This window comes from Gigantopelta aegis, chromosome 10, assembly GCF_016097555.1.
Source record: "Gigantopelta aegis isolate Gae_Host chromosome 10, Gae_host_genome, whole genome shotgun sequence".
Classification (NCBI taxonomy): Eukaryota; Metazoa; Mollusca; class Gastropoda; order Neomphalida; family Peltospiridae; genus Gigantopelta; species Gigantopelta aegis.
The window spans coordinates 88,596,317-88,617,305 of NC_054708.1; the positions used below are offsets into that span (position 1 = coordinate 88,596,317).

Consider the following 20,989-nt stretch of genomic DNA (forward strand, 5'->3'; position numbering starts at 1 on the left):
GACCTTTTTATAGTTTGTTTACATTTTGTACTATTAATATAATATTAAAATGGTGTTTTTAAAAAGGAAGCAGATCAACTCTTCTCCTCAAACCCCACCCGACCTCGGCCGGCTTTTCTGTCCAGGACAGGAAAGGTGGAGGTGGGAAGGAGGAGGGACCGCCTGCACTGGCAGGTGCAAGGGAGCACCAGCAGCCCGACCGTGGTCGGTAACAGGCTGATGGGGTGGGGGGGGGGGGGGGGGGGGGGGTTGGGGGGAAGGGGTAATGGTGCTATGGAATTTTGAAGGACCGGTCAGACGTAATTAATGTGCATTTTTTAGCTGTTCAACAGTTCGCAACGCTCTGAGTAGGAAGATCAAGTGATGCGGTACATCAAACGTTTTCTTGCCCTCTGGCACCGGGCTGAATTAGCCAGCTTTTGCACTGTGCTAGATCAATCTGCCTAGCCCCACGTTAGTTCCGTGACGCTTTCAAAACAATGTCTCAGTTTCATTCATAGAATTATTATTACACTTAGAATAAAATGCTGCCATTCGTGAGCATTTTGTTCTTAACTTTTTATCACGGTAGTATAAATTTATTCCAAACAAACATACAAAATCCAATCAGGGTCAATCCTCGTCAGTGGGACCATTGGTTTATTTCTCATTACAGAAGTCTTGAAGCTGAGAAGTGCACTACGACTGGTATATCAAAGGCTGTGGTATACATGTACCATCCAGTCTGTGGGATGGTGCAGATCCTGTGCTACTAACAGAAAAACGTAGCGGGTTTCCTCGGTAAGCGTTAAATAACCAACTGTTTGACATTCAATAGTCGATGTACTCTAGTGGTGCCGTTCAACAAAGGAAACTTTAACTTTCTTCTTCTTTTTTTCTTCTTCTTTTTTTCACACGGCTGAAACGGTATTGGCCTATGAAAGCACATTTTCACACAATGTTCATAACAAAATATTAATAGGTTTATAGAAATCATTATATGAACAAAATATATAATAAAATATGAAAAATAAATGCAATTCATTATACAGACTTAAATACAATATAAGCATGGAAAGTATATAAATATAAAAGATGAAAAATATATTTCAAATTATAAATATCTTCTTGGGTGGTCACCACCGGCGTAAAATGTTTGTGCTGTTACATCTAACTGACACACCCATAACAATTATATAACATGCTAATAATTATTATCTCCCAACATTATTATAAATACATTTCAACATATATGTTATTATGCTTATATTTTTATTGCAGGAAATGAAAATTATCTTCAAATGAAACAAAATCGAGCATGTAACAATTATTGTGGGAGGAAAACGTAATAGCCGTAGATGCCACAGTCAAGAAAACATGGAGGAGCGAAGAAATTTTTACTCTTCTAATTATTCGTCTCAGCCCACAGTTCCCATAACACCGCCCGGATTAGAGGCAATTTATTCAGCATGTCGAAGACTTTATCCCAACCAACCGAACCCGTTACAGGTTACAGCGTTGGTCAAATATTGGTAAGACTGTTTTTAAAGTTGTCAATTTCAGCGGTGAGTTGTCAAAACTAAAATGAAAACAATGGGGATGCTGGTTCAGAACTTCAGTGCTACCCAGAATGGCAGGATCCAGTAGATGACACGAGTCGGTTGTGTGTATTTAAAATATGCATATACAATACTATAGATAATGTATGTTGGAGTTCTAAAGTAGTAATCTGTAATGACATCCAGGGTACTGGGTCTGGCTGATCAACTTCAAGTTATGTGTGATGCCATCATGTCAAAACTGCTCATCCTCAAATAATTATATTTTCCGTATATTCATTACAGTTTAAAGTCATCCTATTATTCTAGCCGCAGCAATGCAAGTTTATTAGTTTTTCGATGAACGTAAAAATGTCATCTGATGACGTCAATTTATTTTGGTACTTTATTATAATGAGCATTATTGTTTATGAACCAAAAGAATATTTTAAAATAAAATATCAGGCCTCGAACTTAAGAATTTATTGTCCATGGCAATTTTATATTTTATTTACTGTAGGTGATTTTGAGCAGTGCCTGCCTATAGCGGCTTGCGGTGAATTCGTATGGAAAACGTACTCGTATTGGGGGAAAATGCAATGAACTCGTATGGAACTTACAAACTGGGGTGGGGGGATTGGGGTGATAATTTATCTATTCAGGCAAAAATTGTCTGGTCATTCGGGCAAGGATGCTCTTAACGTCACATGCCATTTGGGAAAAATGTGCCCATACGCCTATGCACGAAACAAAATATATAAGTATAATAGGTTACAACAGGTGACACGAAAATAGGTGACTGCGGTTGACACGCAAATAGTTGACTGATGGTGACATAAATAAGAAGCATGTATACAAAACAAGTGTCAAAATACACATTTAAGAGAAATATCAAAGTATATATCTGCATATCCATACATCCCCATACGAATTCACCGTTATTTTTTACATACGAGTTCGTTTTCCATACAAGTTTTCCGTTCAAACGAGTTAGTTTCCATACGAATTCACCATATCCCCCTATAGCAGTGTTTTTTAAAGTGATTTTTTGCAGCATTTTTGACTGAAATATTATTTTCTTGTATGTAAACATATTTCATATTTACAAATGTTAAATATTGGCAGATAATGTACATTAGATATAATGCTGTCATTGAGGAGCTTTACCTACAGCAGTAATTTTTATCCAGCGAGACAGACGCATCATCGGTGATGCTTTTGACCTTCGCCAATTTATATCTCAACAACGGCAGTTGCCAGTGGTGCCGTCGTTAAGTTCAAGCCCTGAAATTACCTTTTAGTGTTATTAGTAAGTATGTTTTGAATTTGAACTCTAAGCCTTTAGGACTGGATCATAAAAAAAACCTCTGTATTAATTTACAGATTACGACCAGTAAAGTTGTTTTCAGTGCATTTGGACCCCATAAATGTGACCACAGCATTTACTTGTTATGTCACATAAGCAACAAATAACACAGTAAAATCTTGCCTAGGTTGTCCACACTATGGTGTTAAAGTTAATTGCAGGTATATGTGTTGCACACGCTACAAGGGATAAAAAATCCCATCGTCCGTGCCAAGTGTAATTTTCATGTCATGTTAACTGCATATGCCCGACGACAAGTGTCTAATGTAACACCTAAAACTTATTTTCATTTTGTTACAAATCTCAGTAAATCCTTTGGAAAGAGTTCTGATCATTTGAGCATTTACATAGCTCTAAGAAGAAATAACCCTAAATGCTGGAACGATCGGAACTCTTTTTAACTGGTAAGACACCAAAACGGAAAACAATAATTTCCGCCACTGAATGTTAGATTGAATTCACTGAAGTAATCGGTTTGATGATCTTCAAACTTGGAATTTATAGCATCCAATATGCTTTACAGCTAATATAAAAAGTAAAGTATACCTGACCTGTGTGTGCAATCAAATTGTTAAATCGTTGCATACATGATATATGAGGTGGGATACAGTTTAAAATTGTCATATTAAAATTAAATTAGACGTTATTAATGCACGTAGGGCTAATAAAATCTAACTTGTCATGATTATGCAATGGGGCTAATGAAATCGGACTTCACCGTAGACATTCATATACACGAGTGTATTTCCTGCAGGAAACCCCAATGCCGCAGGCAGAGGGGTTTCCGGTAGGAAATACACGAGTGGAATACAGAAATCAGAAAACCACATATATGTAGTTTTGTATTTATTACATACCCTAAATTGGAAATTTTTTTCCAAATAATAATTCAAAAATTGTAACACTGCTAGCTAATGACGGGGATTTCTAAATTTACACAACTAGGTCAGCTGTGTTACTACACGGACCGAAGAACCACCAATTATTACACATAGGAATATAGTTCTATTTAAACAATGAAAAGTTACCTATAATTTTAATGATATTGTTTGAAATGCCTTTTAAAGACAATGTAATAGCTAAAATTCACGAACAATATAATATTTAATTTGCTCGTAATACGTCAGAAAACCTTCAGCGTGCCAGTTTCATCAACGAAGAAAAATGTCAAGAATTATTCACTCAGTGTCTGAGGAGTTATCGGTTTTATTGCTGTTCATGGAATTATTCGTTGCTGAAAAGTTTAAGTTTATATTAAATGTGCCTCCATAAATCATCGCTCCACTGAATAATCCGGTTGACAGTTCATTCAAGTTTTCTATGTGAGGATACGGTGCATGCGACGGCATTGTTGCTAAAGTCGACGACAGTCACTTTTCGCACCCTTGTTTTGGCTTCATACACAATAAATATAGCATATCTTACCATAATTTCACTAGAAATCCATATTTCATAAAAGGTGCAGTTTTTTAATCACAAGATTTTGTTCAAAACATCCAGGTGCATTAGTAATGTTAAAAAAAATAAAAATTCAATAGCAATTTTACATTGGAATTTTTCGAAAAAGGAAACGTCATGTACCCAGTTTATGGTTATTGTAAGGAGATGCAAAGTGACATCATTGGAATACTGACATCATTTAAATTCAAAATTAGCTGTATTATTACAACGCTGCGCCACATTTAGAGGCACTGATTTTCCGCGATCGCGGAATCGCGGACGGAATCGCAGAAATACCTATCTGAAACAGAATTCCCGATTTTTTTCCAAAACATTATTTAACTTTAAATAGCGCATTTGATTAATTAAAATTAATTTTTTCGAAGTAGAAACTATGGACACCGCTATGACACTAGTACCTTTGTATGTTACGCCAAATGTTTAATGTAGAGTATCTAGACGTTTTACCAGTCGTGTTTTCTTAGCTTATTCCCGGCGCTTTAAACCGAACATTGTGAGCTAAAATTGTCTGATATTTACTCAAGTGAAAGATATATTATGTTATGTTTGCTTATTAATTTTTAACATTTGCGTCATTGCCATATTTCCGATCTCACAAAGGAATGCAGTAATTGCATATTGTATGCCAGGCTTTGTTCAAAATAAATTATACACAGGCAGTGGTTTATAGTGTGATCATTTGTAATTATTTTCCCGATCATATCGTAAAGAAAACCGAAAATGTCTGAAATCTGTGTCGTGGCGTATTCGTGTTTAAATTTAAACCAAAAATAAATACAAACTACTGACATGTTTTGCCTCATTGCATATTTATTTATTTTATACCAGCAATTAATTGTGTGTGTGTGTGAGTGAAACAAAAACAGAATTTGTTTAATACTGAAATGGAAAAAAACGGAATTTGTAACATTATGAAACGGAAAAGGGAAAAATCTGAAACGGAAAATCAGTGCCTCTACACATTAAAATAAAAACTAGTCTACTAACCCAGGCATCGAAATAAGCATTGTGTCTGGTAACAAAATATAACCTGGTAACCTATAGGTTTCCATAACAATATGAAAGTTAGAATTGAATTCCTGTTACTACTACGCGGTCGTTCTGAAATTGTAACGGTGCACGTGAACATCGATACGAGAAACGAAATACGGAAGTAAATTTATCTAGTGGGCGCTGCTTAAACGCGGATTACCAAAATTTGCTTTACAGGTGCGCACAAACATCGGTGCAGTTTTGTATGAGAAAACAAAATGTGGACATAAATTCATCTAGTGGACACTGCTTAAACGCGGAGTGACTTGCGCGCGAACATCAATGCAATTCCTGACGAGATAATGAAACGCATAAGTCCTGAATGCATTGCCGTTCGTTGAAATTTTTGTCTTCTCTAACATGTGGTAACCTCCCGGTAACCTGAACGACCGTTCTTGACTTATTTCGATGCCTGTAACCTTGACTCCTGTCAAATTCCAATAACAATCAGACAACGCTGTTTACAGGTCAGTACTTTTTTTTTTTTTCCCCATAATTCTGGACAAAATATTAATTTGAAGTTTTGAAAGATGAAAGAAATAAAACGTACCTTTTGTCAAATATATCATATCACAAAATTACGGTTGGAGATGTTTTATTTATTGAAAAAGAATAAGAATTGTGTACGATGTAACGAAGCCAAAACAAGGGTCCAAAAAGTGACTGTCGTCGACCTTAAGTTAACTATCGTGGATTAAAAGCTCGTTGGTTAGTAGTGTTCTCGTCTCAAGTTTTGGTATCGCGCTCATTAAATTGTAAATATTTGTCACTGTTTTCGTCTGTTTTCAGTTCAAATTTTCCACAAAATAACATTTTAAACAAACCAAGCACAAACTTTGTTTACATATCGCGAAGGGAATTCCCGGTAACCATGTGCTATAAATAGTAGCGTTGAATACGGTATAGTTCCGGCAGTTGAGTTGAATACTTGACGTCCAATAGCCGATGATAAGATAAAAAATCAATGTGCTCTAGCGGCGTCGTTAAATAAAACAAACTTTACTTTGAGTTGAATACGGAAAGTTGTATTCAAAGCTCTATTTATATAGTAAGATTTAATGGGTATGTAATAAATATATATAAATATATATATATATATATATATATATATATATATATATATATATATATATATATATATAGTGAAACTTCGTTAACTCTACCTTCGATCTCTTGAAAACTTCAATCTCTCGATCTGAAGCGACGATCCCGGCCGAGTTGCTATATAAACTAGTAATAACGGCCTTCGAAAACTCAATAAACTCAATCTCTTGACCTAATTATTTGGTGCCGCCATAATGATTTTAAGAGTATGCACCTCTAAAACTCGACGCTTGTGGATTGATCAGTGTTCGTGATTAACGGTATCCCGATATCCCAGGGATACCAGAATTTAATTTTGGATACCAGACTTCAACAACCCAGAATCCCACTGGGATACCATATAATGGTTTTTTTGTGTTTTTTAATCCTGCGTTTTTATTTTTCGCTGAAACAATGAAAGTCGTCATTTACTGGTGAAGTTAAGTAACAGTATTTTCGATCTCATACCCAGTCTAATGCTATGTCATAACAACATCTACCCCAACTCGTACCCAGTCTAATGCTACACTGGAGCAATAGCGGCGTAGCAACAGACAGAATTGCTAAGTCGCTATTGTTTTTGTTGGATGTTTCCTCCCTTCAAATTTTATTTTGGATATTGATTCCACATCTGCAGAAAATTGATACAGGCAGGTTTATCATTAGTAAAGTCAGAAACACTTATAGATTACTGCTAACTATTAATTTACGTCAGTATTACATAAAAATAGATGCACCAGATCTTTTTGCCAATTCCGCGATTTCGATTGCAGCATAGCAGTATAGACTGGGAACGAGAACAGTGTCATCCAAGTTTGTTACGATGTTATTTGTGAATTTAATTTAAGTGGGATCCTAAATTCTCAGGTGGGATACCAGATTTTGAAATGTTAGTATCCAAATGGGATACTGCCCAAATTTTTAAATCTACAACACTGATTGATCAAACGGTCGTTGCCGATAGTATTTTAAAGACAAATGTATTGTCAATCATGTCAATGAAGTGAAGCGCACCTGTCTCGGGTGGTCTTTGCTGTCGAGGATTAAGGTGATAATTACAAAATAATAGATCACTGACTAAGCGGAACAAAGTGATCCTGTGTTTGGTTGTCGGTGTTCGTAGGTGGTGGAGAGCCTTGCTACATTATACATAATTATAGAGTCTGGTTAACTTCAAAGAGCATTTGTAATATTTGTACTGAGATGTTTCCTCGTGCCAAATCCCATGTTTGTATATGCCATATTAATGACTTGATTGATGTTTCCTTCTTCAGACGGTGAATACAGATTTCGTTATGTGCAGTCCGAACGTGAAAAATGCGATTTAAAAAAAAAAAAAAAATTCCTACATTTTATTTTACATATTTAAATACATCATACCGAGGTGTATCTTTGTGCTAAATATGAACAGTATACACATCGGCTCACTATCTGTTTCTTCTTCGGTATCACTGTTGTAAGTAAATATGTCTTTCTTCATTTACCAACGGCTCATATTGATACGGCAAAACATTTTGCGAATGAACACTCATTGTTTTGGTAAGCTCTGCAAGTCCTAGATTCTTTTTGAGTGGTACCGACTGATGCTTAAGTGTAAGGCTTCAGATCAAGTGATGCGTGACTGACGTCACAGACCACGTGATCGCCCGGCTCATTAAAGATCGGCAGTTTCCGCTAAGAGCTCGTATCTGGGTTTTTTATGGAGCAATTTTAAATAATTAATTTTTATTTATTTATTATTATTTATTAGGTGATTCAATTTATAATTAATTACAGGCCTCGGTGGCGTCGTGGCAGGCCATCGGTCTATAGGCTAGTAGGTACTGGGTTCGGATCCCAGTCGAGGCATGGGATTTTTAATCCAGATACCGACTCCAAACCCTGAGTGAGTGCTCCGTAAGGTTCAATGGGTAGGTGTAAACCACTTGCACTGACCAATGATCCATAACTGGTTCAACAAAGGCCATGGTTTGTGCTATCCTGCCTGTGGGAAGTGCAAATAAAAGATCCCTTGCTGCCTGTCGTAACAAGAGTAGCGGGTTTCCTCTAAAAACAGTGTCAGAATGACCATATGTTTGATGTCCAATAGCCGATGATAAGATAAAAAAAATCAATGTGCTCTAGTGGCGTCGTTAAATAAAACAAACTTTACTTTTATAATTAATTTTACATGGTTGGCGCCAAATATAGGTCATGTGGCATGTTTCCTTTAAATTAACCACATTTTAATAATTTTCAATGAAATACTGTATATATTTGAAAATTGGTTAAAGCAAACAATTTTCCATAATCGTTTTTTGGGGTCAATAAACATTATTAATTTTTTTTTTTATAAAAAATAATAATTCAGACATATTTCTTTAAAAATTATTTAAGGAGTGGCTAATTGAAAGACAATTTTGGTATTCAAATCAAGGTCGAAACTGTTTGAAATTCCTGCTGGATATTTGGTATGGCAAAATACAAATTGTGCCAGACCAAAGATGATTGACTGAAACTGCTGTGTGAATATAAACATAAAATAAGTGTGGTCCAATGGCATGACAGGCAAACAAATCTCCCGGCTCGTGGTGATGTGGCAAAAACCAGTGGGCATGGTAGTATTTTGACCCTGCTAATACTAACTGTGGTAGCCACTTTGTATAAACATTTGGCAGTGGACAGGTTGTCACAAGTGGATTGAGTGGGTGATAGGTTTTCTTGCCTTCTTTATTTAGTAATACAGTAAATAAAGACTGCTCGTGTTTTGGACAACTAAATACATCGATGCAAGTGTTTTGATTTTGTGATACCCCGTGTTTCTTTAATAGTATTTAAATACAGCTGGAGACTGGGTATGTGTGTGCAGTGTTCATGACAGCTAAATACACCGATGCAAGTGGATTGATTTTGTCATTGTTAAGCAGCACTGAAAGCCTCTGTCTGGGCTATTGGCACTATTACTGTTTGTTGAAGTGCTATCATTGAATCCCCCACACAGAGTCTGCATGGGGTGGTCGCACCAACAACTCCTGGGCTAGATCCCAGCAGGTATTGAAGGCACTGCCAGCCCAGTTACCACATGAAAGCTGATCATTATGGGAGTATGTTGGCAGGGGGTGGGTCATTGTTTTCAGCCCTGTCAATGAACACCAAGCCACTTTGCAGGGGGTCTGCAGACCTTGTGTTGAAGATAATGGCCATTAATAAGAAACATAGAGGGGAACTGTTCAATATACACTATACTGGGTCAGGTATACATGCGTATGTAGATAAGGAGGGACTTTATGGATTATCTGTGGAACACTGAGAGGTAAATGTACAAACGGTGATCATTATTATTTCTAAGTGTTTAGGGATGATCTAGGTAATTTGACAAGTAGATTTTGTATTGAAGGTAATCAACATTAATTAGCAATCAGTCAGACTTTATGGCAGAAAATTATTTGAGGGTTTGCAATAAAAACTAAATAGACCGTAAGTACCTTACTAGGTGATGATGGATTTGAAACGTTTTCAAACTGGATACTACATTTTGCAGATTCGCTAGTATTAAAATTTCAGAATTAAAATAAAAACTATTTTCTAAACTTGAATGTTAGTTTGATTAAAGATGTATATTTTAATATAAAATTTTCCCAATATTACATTCCAGAAACCGTATGCCCTCAATTCAAAGAAGGCAGGACTTAGCCCAGTGGTAAAGCAGTCGCCTAATGCACGATTGGTCACGGTCAATCCCTGTCTGTGTGCCCATTGGGCTATTTCTCGTTCCAGCCAGTGCACCATGACTGGTATATCAAAGGTCATGACATGTGCTGTCCTGTCTGTGTAATGGTGCATATAAAAGATCCCTAGCTACTAATGGTGAAATGTAACAGTTTCTTCTCCATGTCTCTATGTCAAAATTACTTGGCTAATTCCAGAAATTAGATATGATGAGTTCTGATTACTTGATTATGGAGAAATGTTTAAGATATTATGTTGAGAATTGATACTTAATCCTTTATTTAAAACTGTCATTGATCCCCATCATTGGGCCAATTGAGCTGTTTCTTGTTCCAGCCAGTGCACCACAACTGGTATATCAAAGGCCATGGTATGTACTACCCTGTCTGTTGGATGGTGCATATAAAAGAACCTTTGCTGCTAATTGAAAAGAGTAGCCCATGAAGTGGCGACAGTGGGTTTCCTTTCTCTGTCTGTGTGGTCCTTAACCACATGTCTGACGCCATATAGCCTTGACTACATTGTTAAATTAAAAAAATAAATCTTTCCACCTGCATGCTAAAAGGAACGTAATAGCTACTTAATCTCTTTGTCTACTGGGAGTGATGGGGAGGTAGAATGATATATGTAGCTCCAATTAAATGATGACATTTGACCTTGGTAGATCTATTGAGTTTTTTCCTGTCCCAACCAGTGCCCTACGACTGGTGTATCAAAAGCTGTGGTATGTGCTGTCCTGTGGAAAAGTAGATATAATGGAAAAATATATTGAGTTTTCTCTTAGATGTTAGAATTAACAAATGTTGACAGCTTAATAAATCCATGTGCTATCACACTAATGATATGGTTAAACCTTAAACTTTACTTTAATTAAAATGTTATTTTGTGATGGTAGGGGTGGAATGTAGCCCAGTGGTATAGTGCTCGTCTGATGTGCAGTTGGTCTAGGATTGGTCCTCATCGGTTGGCCCATTGGGCTATTTCTCATTCCAGCCAGTGCTCGACAACTGGTGTAACAAAAAGCTGTGGTATGCACTGTCATGTCCATGATATTTGTGGAATGATGCATATAAAAGATCTCTTGCTGCTAATAAAAAAAGAGAGCCATGTGGTAACAGAAGGTTTCCTCTCTAATTATCTCTGGTCCTTAACGGTATGTCTGACACGGTAAAACTGTAGTTAAAATATGTAGAGTACATTGCAAGGTTTCATTGTCGTTTGGCAAATCACCAAATGCAATTTAAAGTTTAATTGGTTGTATGATCATTGATGTCATTACCAGTTCGCAGAAAAGCTAATTTGAAAACTATATGTCCTTTGTATACATGTGTATAACTATTTTTAAAAATAATTTTGTTTAGTAAATATTATTTTAATTTGGTTGCAAACTTTTCTGATCAAAATCACCAAATTGCTATTAATCAAGCTTAAACCCTATATGGCTAAATAAAACATTTCTTTGATTCTTTCTCCCGGACTCGTGAGTTTGCCTTCTGCTTTTCCCTGTCAGTCCTAGAACAAGCGCAATGTTGATCCCTTGACAGGCTGCAGTCTATAACAACAATCAAATTCTGTTGGTGATGTTACTGTCGGTGGTGTTACTGTTGATGGTGTTACTGTCGGTGGTGTTACTGTCGGTGGTGTTACTGTCGGTGGTGTTATTGTTGGCAGTGTTACTGTTGGGCGGTGTTACTGTTGGTAGTTTTACTGTTGGTGGTGTTACTGTCGGTGGTATTACTGTTGGGCTCATTCCATGTCAGATCACCCAATGGGTTAAACCCTACCCTCTCCAATTTCAATGAAATTTGGTATATAAGGTTATTTTGGCCAAAAAACCTGAAATTCCAAGTTTCAGCTTAATCGGACCAACAGTTTCCGAGTTATGGCCGTTCCTTTTTTTTTAATTTTGTCAAAAAAGGGCGTGGCCACCCTTTTTTAAATTGCCATAACTCAGCAACCAATGGTCCAATTTTGACAAATGAGGTATCATTGGAAAGGGGGAATTACAAGGAATCCAAATCTGGCATTATTCCTGACACTTGGGTTACTTTTGGGCTGATGACCTTTTGACCTATATTTTGACCTTGAAATTTACCTTGTGAGACAGGTGACTTTGAGATGACCTTTGATTAAAATTATAGCCCAACATGTTATCTACAACATATAAAAAAATTGGAGGTGGAAAATGTTTCATTAGTTAGCAATTTCAGATTGAAATATGTTTACCTGCTGTTGTTCTATGCTCTCTATATAGACTGCATGCATTTCACTATTAAATGTATATGTGTCAACACTGTAAATGTCATGACTGTTAATGATAGTGTGGCAACCAGGCAACCAGTTGATTAAGGAAAATAGAATCTATAAATCACTACTGGTAGTTTCCTTCATCTTTTGTTAATTTTATATATTATTGTATTTCTGTTTATTTGAGGAGTGACTACTTGATTGAAGTCACAAGCTTTCTAGTCTTTAACTATCCATGTTGAACAGACTTTAGAAATTCTGACGAGATAATTTTGGCAGATACTGTAATTCCTGGATGAAGATGATGTCAAGGATGGGGTGTTTATAATACAAAAGTATATCCCTTTCTGGAATCCAACACCTGTCTGCTTTTGAAGGCCAGTGGAACTGCCTTGAAGGTCCATGAGGGTGCATGAACTTGACGTTATAGTCACCAAATTCCTCTGAAACTTCATCCACCAAACCAATCCAAGGAAGACCATCATAGAGGCTGCAGACAAAGTTCTGCGCCTTTATTTCTAGTGGAATTTGTGAATCGTCATTACTATCATCGAAATTGCTAGTATCTTGAATTTGTACCAATTCGGGTGGATTGGATTGTAAACTCAGTTTGAAAACCTGCATTGTAGACTGATAATGGGACAAAACGATGGTACTGCAGGGTTTTGTTTAACGACACCACTAGAGCTCATTGATTTATTAATCATTGGCTATTGGACGTCAAATTTGACATATAGTCTTAGAGAGGAAACCCGTTATGTTTTTCAATTAGTAGCAATTGATCTTTTATATGCACCATCCCAGAGACAGGATAGCACATACCATGGCCTTTGATATACCAGTTGTAGTGCACTGGATGGAGCAAAAAATAGTCCACTGACAGGGATTATTCCCAGACTTGTCAGCGCACCAAGCGAGTGCTTTACCACAGGGCTACATACCGCCCCTGCCATCTATTTAACTATGTACAATGAAATAGCATTTGTTTGGCATTTTAAAAAAGTTCCATATATACACCTCGTCATAAATATCGCACCACCCAATTTTGTTCACTAAGTAAAACTGGATCTTCAGCCTCATAAAAATGGTGCTTAGAAAAGCACATTAAACTGTTTATATGGCCTCATGTGAGCGTTCAGTCAGAAAATTTACAACACAAGACCGAATTTGAGCACTAAATGAGGGTTTAATTGTAGCAAAGTAAAGTTCACTAAAATCACCGTAAAATACGGTGAAATAAGTATGGCTGCCGGGGTCGTTACAACAGACACACAACACAGTTCACATTTCATTAATGTCAAACACACTAGTAAGGTCCACAATGACTGGCTAACTCAGTATCTGGTGTAACCGCCTCGCACTTGGATAACATGTTCTACACGCCTTCTCATGCTTGTCACCAGACGTCTGATGCTCTGTTGAGGGATCTGCTGCCACTCATCATGCAATGCATGGGTCAATTCCTGAAGGTTCTGAACTGGAGGATCCCTTGCTCTCACCCTACGTCCCAAAATGTCCCACAAATGCTCAATAGGATTTAGGTCTGGACTTCTGGCAGGCCATGGTAGTGTCTCAATGGCGTTGTGTTGGAGATGCTGAACAACAGCTCGAGCACGATGTGGTCTGGCATTATCGTCCATGAAGACTGGACGTGTGGCGAGAGCATGGTTATCGAAATGAGGCACAACAGCACCGTCCAGGATCAAGTTCTGGTACATCTGTCCATTCAGTATTCCGGGAACTGTGATGAGGTCAAGTTTACAATCATAGGAACAACACCCCCACACCATGACGGATCCACCCCCAAATGGAACCTCAGCTTGAATGTTCCTCTGATCATATGCTGTGCCTCTCTGCCTCCAAACTCGTGCCCTCCCGTCTGTATGATGCAGCAAAAATCTGCTTTCATCGGACCAGTGGATCCTTCTCCATGTCCTCGGGTTCCAGCGATTACGTGCTTGGCACCAGGCTAAACGGGCATGGCGGTGCTGATTTGTGAGGAGTGGACGTCTGATTGGTCGTCTTGCTCTCAATCCTGCAGAATTTAGGCGTCGTCTGATGGTGCTGCTGATGGACACTCTGTTGTATGGATGCCATCCATGTCGCAGCTGTGTACAAGTAGACTTTGGGCTTCGTCTGGCTTGGCGTACGAGAGCACGGTCTTCCCTGTCATTGGTTTTTCTGGGACGTCCAGACCTCGGTGCATCCTTCACTTCACCGGAAGCAGTATGTTTATGTATTAGCCTGCTGATGACAGTGTGATTAATGTTCAATTGTGTTCCAATAGCACGACATGACATACCAGTCTGGTGCATACCAATAATTTGCCATCTTTGGTTCAGAGGCACTGGACGCTTGGGCATTTCACTGGTTGGTCAAAATAAAGCTTAATTTATGCCTAAAATCAAATTTTAGCTGTGTCTGCCAACATAACATACACCAAAAGAGGCTATGTGCATACTGCATTGTTAGCAAACCGACCCCCGGATCAATCATGCTCGACTGAGCATGCACGTGCAGCTCGGAACAGAGTGTGTTTGTGATATTATGTTCACAGATGTTGTAGTATATTAAATATATACTTGTAGTTTAAAAAACCGAAACTTATATTTTCTAATTTTACTTTAAAATGTGTGGTGCGATATTTATGACGAGGTGTATATATGACTATTTTTCTGCCATTTATTGCTGAATTGTGACAATTCCATTTTTTAAAATTCTTTATCCATTAAAAAGATTTGTTTTACCCTTCATTATTTATACATGTACTACATTGTAGGCCTGTCACTAAGTGCTATAAGTAACTTTTTCAGTTGGATTCTCTGCTGCTTACGGTACAGGCCTATGCTTGAAACCTTAGAAAATAAGTGTCAAATTGTGATGCAGTACCTATGGTGAATAAACAAATTATTATTTAGCAATCTTACCATAATGACTTGCTCAATGACGTGATGTAGACTCAAAATTTTAAAGTACAAACATTCTTCACTTCATCAATAAGGATGTAAATGTACACACATAAGTGTGCCAGTAGGCCTACAGACCACAGATAGTAATTAATCTTAAAAATAATTATCAATACTAATTACATATATAAGTAATAAGGATCAATTAGTTCTTTTGTTTATCAGTTACCTACTAGAGATTTTCTGATACTTACATATTAATGGATCTTGGAAATGGAGGGAAATCCGAGATCTAATGGATAAACATAAATTTCTTCGATTTTAGATATTCATGCAGCATGCTCTGAATTGGGATTGGGGGGCTGCAGTTTCCTCCACATGGGTCCAAAGTCCATTCAAGGGGCCATAACTTCCTTTCAATGTAGTCCCCATGGTAATATAATTTAGCCTGTTCTAAACAATATGAGATGTTGGCACAAGATGTTTTTGATAATTAGGCAATATTTCAAAAAAATAATCTTAAATCTGTTGGATGCTGGACTATATTGTTAGAACATTCATGACATTTACAGTGTTGATGCATGTACATTTAATAGTGCTTAAATACATGTGCAGTCTATACAGAGAGCATAGAACAACAGCAGGTAAACATATTTCAATCTGAAATTGCTGACTAATGAAACATTTTCCACCTCCAATTTTTTTATATGTTGTAGATAACATGTTGGGCTATAATTTTAATCAAAGGTCATCTCAAAGTCACGTGTCCCACAAGGTAAATTTCAAGGTCAAAATATAGGTCAAAAGGTCATCAGCCCAAAAGTAACCCAAGTGTCAGGAATAATGCCAGATTTGGATTCCTTGTAATTCCCCCTTTCCAATGATACCTCATTTGTCAAAATTGGACCATTGGTTGCTGAGTTATGGCAATTTAAAAAAGGGCGGCCACGCCCTTTTTTGACAAAATTTAAAAAAACGAAACTGCCATAACTCGGAAACTGTTGATCCGATTAAGCTGGAATTTCAGGTTTTTTGGCCAAAATAACCTTATATACCAAATTTCATTGAAATTGGAGAGGGTAGGGTTTACATTTCCTTTTTCTTTGGGTGATTTGACACGGAATGACCCGTTGGTGGTGTTACTGTCTGCAGTATTACTGTCGGTGGTGTTGCTGTAGGTGGTTTTACTGTCGGTGGTGTTATTGTCCGCAGTATTACTGTCGGTGTTTTTACCTTCGGTGGTTTTATTGTCGGCGGTATTACACAAGAGTAGATAGATCTGTGCTGTGTTTGTCTGGGTTCTGCTGATGGGATCAAATTGCTGAGGAAATTGGGGACAACTCTCAGATGTTTATCATGTTTTTCTGATGTCTGATCTGCCACAAGTCATGGGTGACTGGCAGCACACACAGCATTTTGTGTCTGTCTTTGTTGGAGGTGAATTCTCCAGTACACTAATCTGGGGTATAAAACACACCTTCTGTCCACCATTGATAAGACTGCTTGATAGCGTATGACTTACATAATCATCTAAACCATACATGTATGGGGCTTTTTTATTCTTTTCTTGTGTAAAGACTAAAGATAATATCAAATTGCTAAATATGTCTATCTGTATTGGTTGACATGCTACGTTCTAGGTGGTGTTATAACTGTCAATATACTGATTTGTCTTATTAATAAGTTTATATTTAATTATATTTATTATAATATTTAATTATAGGCTTGTATTTAATTAATATATATTTATGTCATTCTGTTTAAAAACCTTTTAACTCATGGGTGTCAACAGGCATTGAAAGGAGTAGGTTATATTTAATGTTTTCCAAATGTAGAACAGCAAAAAAGCCAACGAAAAAACAAAAATATGGATTTGCCTACACTACATTTTTCATTAGCAACAAGGGATCTTTTATAGGCTCTTTCCTAGAGACAGGACAGCACATAGCACAATGAATCTACATAGGGGATTTGATCCTATGACCCAGTCATCTGAAAAGAGTTCTCTGCCCTGAACAAAACAATACAAGCTATAAGTAAAGCTCAAACATAGTACTGTTTCTGTTTGCAGGTGTTTTCAATAAGTACATGTAACAATGGAATAAGGCGGCCGTTGTCAGTGGAACATGGTGGAAACTACTAATGGCACTGCCATACAACATTCATTTCTATCTAATGCACAACGATGAAATGAATTTTAGGATGTGCTGTTGACGCACCGACTTCTCAAAGTAGTTTGAACACTTACTGGCATTATATTTGCATAACATCGCGTCTCGATTTGAAAGAATGTTTAACTTTAAAGAATTATATACTTGTGTGTTGTTTTTTTATGTATCTATTTTCATGACAATCTATTTAATATTATTTAGCTGTTACAGTGTATTTTGTAAAAAAAAAAACCTCTCAATTATTCTTTCTTGTTGGTTTATATAATGGAATGTCTCCCTTTAAGTTGTAAATATTGCGTCAGCCAGACCCACAGTGTAGTGTTTTCAATTTGGCCACAGTGATCTTTAAGTTGTAAACATTGCATCAGACAGACCAACAGTGTAGTGTTTTCAATTTGGCCACAGTGATCTTTAAGTTGTAAACATTGCATCAGACAGACCAACAGTGTAGTGTTTTCAATTTGGCCACAGTGATCTTTAAGTTGTAAACATTGCATCAGACAGACCAACAGTGTAGTGTTTTCAATTTGGCCACAGTGATCTTTAAGTTGTAAACATTGCATCAGACAGACCAACAGTGTAGTGTTTTCAATTTGGCCACAGTGATCTTTAAGTTGTAAACATTGCATCAGACAGACCAACAGTGTAGTGTTTTCAATTTGGCCACAGTGATCTTTAAGTTGTAAACATTGCATCAGACAGACCAACAGTGTAGTGTTTTCAATTTGGCCACAGTGATCTTTAAGTTGTAAACATTGCATCAGACAGACCAACAGTGTAGTGTTTTCATCTGTGGATCTAGCTCGGCTGGTAGATCTGTCACCGAGAGGCTTGACTTGTAGGATTGAACCACCTCGGTGCGGGTGGATCTAGCTCGGTCCGTAGATCTCTCACCTCGGTGCGGGTGGATCTAGCTCGGTCCGTAGATCTCTCACCTCGGTGCGGGTGGATCTAGCTCGGTCAGTAGATCTCTCACCTCGGTGCGGGTGGATCTAGCTCGGTCATCTTACCTCGGTGCGGGTGGATCTAGCTTGGTCAGTAGATCTCTCACCTCGGTGCGGGTGGATCTAGCTCGGTCAGTAGATCTCTCACCTCGGTGCGGGTGGATCTAGCTCGGTCAGTAGATCTCTCACCTCGGTGCGGGTGGATCTAGCTCGGTCATCTCACCTCGGTGCGGGTGGATCTAGCTCGGTCAGTAGATCTCTCACCTCGGTGCGGGTGGATCTAGCTCGGTCAGTAGATCTCTCACCTCGGTGCGGGTGGATCTAGCTCGGTCAGTAGATCTCTCACCTCGGTGCGGGTGGATCTAGCTCGGTCCGTAGATCTCTCACCTCGGTGCGGGTGGATCTAGGTCGGTCAGTAGATCTCTCACCTCGGTGCGGGTGGATCTAGCTCGGTCAGTAGATCTCTCACCTCGGTGCGAGTGGATCTAGCTCGGTCATCTCACCTCGGTGCGGGTGGATCTAGCTCGGTCATCTCACCTCGGTGCGGGTGGATCTAGCTCGGTCTGTAGATATCTCACCTCGGTGTGGGTGGATCTAGCTCGGTCCGTAGATCTCTCACCTCGGTGCGGGTGGATCTAGGTCGGTCAGTAGATCTCTCACCTCGGTGCGGGTGGATCTAGCTCGGTCAGTAGATCTCTCACCTCGGTGCGGGTGGATCTAGCTCGGTCATCTCACCTCGGTGCGGGTGGATCTAGCTCGGTCATCTCACCTCGGTGCGGGTGGATCTAGCTCGGTCTGTAGATCTCTCACCTCGGTGCGGGTGGATCTGGCTCGGTCATCTCACCTCGGTGCGGGTGGATCTAGCTCGGTCATCTCACCTCGGTGCGGGTGGATCTAGCTCGGTCATCTCACCTCGGTGCGGGTGGATCTAGCTCGGTCATCTCACCTCGGTGCGGGTGGATCTAGCTCGGTCCGTAGATCTCTCACCTCGGTGCGGGTGGATCTAGCTCGGTCATCTCACCTCGGTGCGGGTGGATCTAGCTCGGTCCGTAGATCTCTCACCTCGGTGCGGGTGGATCTAGCTCGGTCATCTCACCTCGGTGCGGGTGGATCTAGCTCGGTCCGTAGATCTCTCACCTCAGTGCGTGTGGATCTAGCTCGGTCCGTAGATCTCTCACCGAGAGGTTTGACTCGTTGGATTGAACGACCTCAGTGCTATGTCTCACTGGTATAGCAAAGGCCATGGTGTGTGCTCTCCTGTCCGTAGATCTCTCACCGAGAGGTTTGACTCGTTGGACTGAACGACCTCAGTGCTATGTCTCACTGGTATAGCAAAGGCCATGGTGTGTGCTCTCCTGTCCGTAGATCTCTCACCGAGAGGTTTGACTCGTTGGACTGAACGACCTCAGTGCTATGTCTCACTGGTATAGCAAAGGCCATGGTGTGTGCTCTCCTGTCCGTAGATCTCTCACCGAGAGGTTTGACTCGTTGGACTGAACGACCTCAGTGCTATGTCTCACTGGTATAGCAAAGGCCATGGTGTGTGCTCTCCTGTCCGTAGATCTCTCACCGAGAGGTTTGACTCGTTGGACTGAACGACCTCAGTGCTATGTCTCACTGGTATAGCAAAGGCCATGGTGTGTGCTCTCCTGTCCGTAGATCTCTCACCGAGAGGTTTGACTCGTTGGACTGAACGACCTCAGTGCTATGTCTCACTGGTATAGCAAAGGCCATGGTGTGTGCTCTCCTGTCCGTAGATCTCTCACCGAGAGGTTTGACTCGTTGGGACTGAATGACCTCAGTGCTATGTCTCACTGGTATAGCAAAGGCCATGGTGTGTGCTCTCCTGTCTGTAGATCTCTCACCTCAGTGCTATGTCTCACTGGTATAGCAAAGGCCATGGTGTGTGCTCTCCTGTCTGTAGATCTCTCACCTCAGTGCTATGTCTCACTGGTATAGCAAAAAGGCCATGGTGTGTGCTCTCCTGTCTGTAGATCTCTCACCTCAGTGCTATGTCTCACTGGTATAGCAAAGGCCATGGTGTGTGCTCTCCTGTCTGTAGATCTCTCACCTCAGTGCTATGTCTCACTGGTATAGCAAAGGCCATGGTGTGTGCTCTCCTGTCTGGTGAAAAGAATTTTGTTTTGTTTAACGACACCACAAGAGCACATCGATTTATTAAACATCAGCTATTTGATGTCAAATATTTGGTAATTTTGACAGTCTTAGATTGGAAACCTGCTAATTTTTCCATTAGTAGCAAGTTATCTTTTATATCCACCATCCTACAAACAGGGTAGTGCATACCATAACCATTGTTGTACCAGTAATGGTGCACTGGTGGGAATGACCATCCGCATATCAAGCATGCACTTTACCACTGGACTACACCCCGTCTGGGAAAGTGCAAAAAAAGAAGAAAAAAAGAAAAAGATCCCTTGCTACCAATGAAAAAATATAGTGGGTCAAAAATTAAAAAATGTTTGACAGATGATTAATAAATCAATGTACTCAAGTAGTGTGTTAAACGAAATAAAACTTTAATTTTTATTAT

General features: G+C 39.1%; 1 protein-coding gene across 1 annotated transcript in view; it reads left to right on the forward strand.

Annotated features, from left to right (window-relative positions):
• Positions 1–1,316: 1,316 nt before the first annotated feature.
• Positions 1,317–20,989, forward strand: part of LOC121382964 (suppressor of fused homolog) — a 42,422-nt gene continuing 22,749 nt past the window's right edge. Inside the window, exon 1 of the mRNA XM_041512657.1 lies at positions 1,317–1,511. Coding sequence (XP_041368591.1) covers positions 1,357–1,511 — 155 coding nt within the window. The 5' untranslated portion in view covers positions 1,317–1,356. The remainder of the gene's footprint in view (positions 1,512–20,989) is intronic.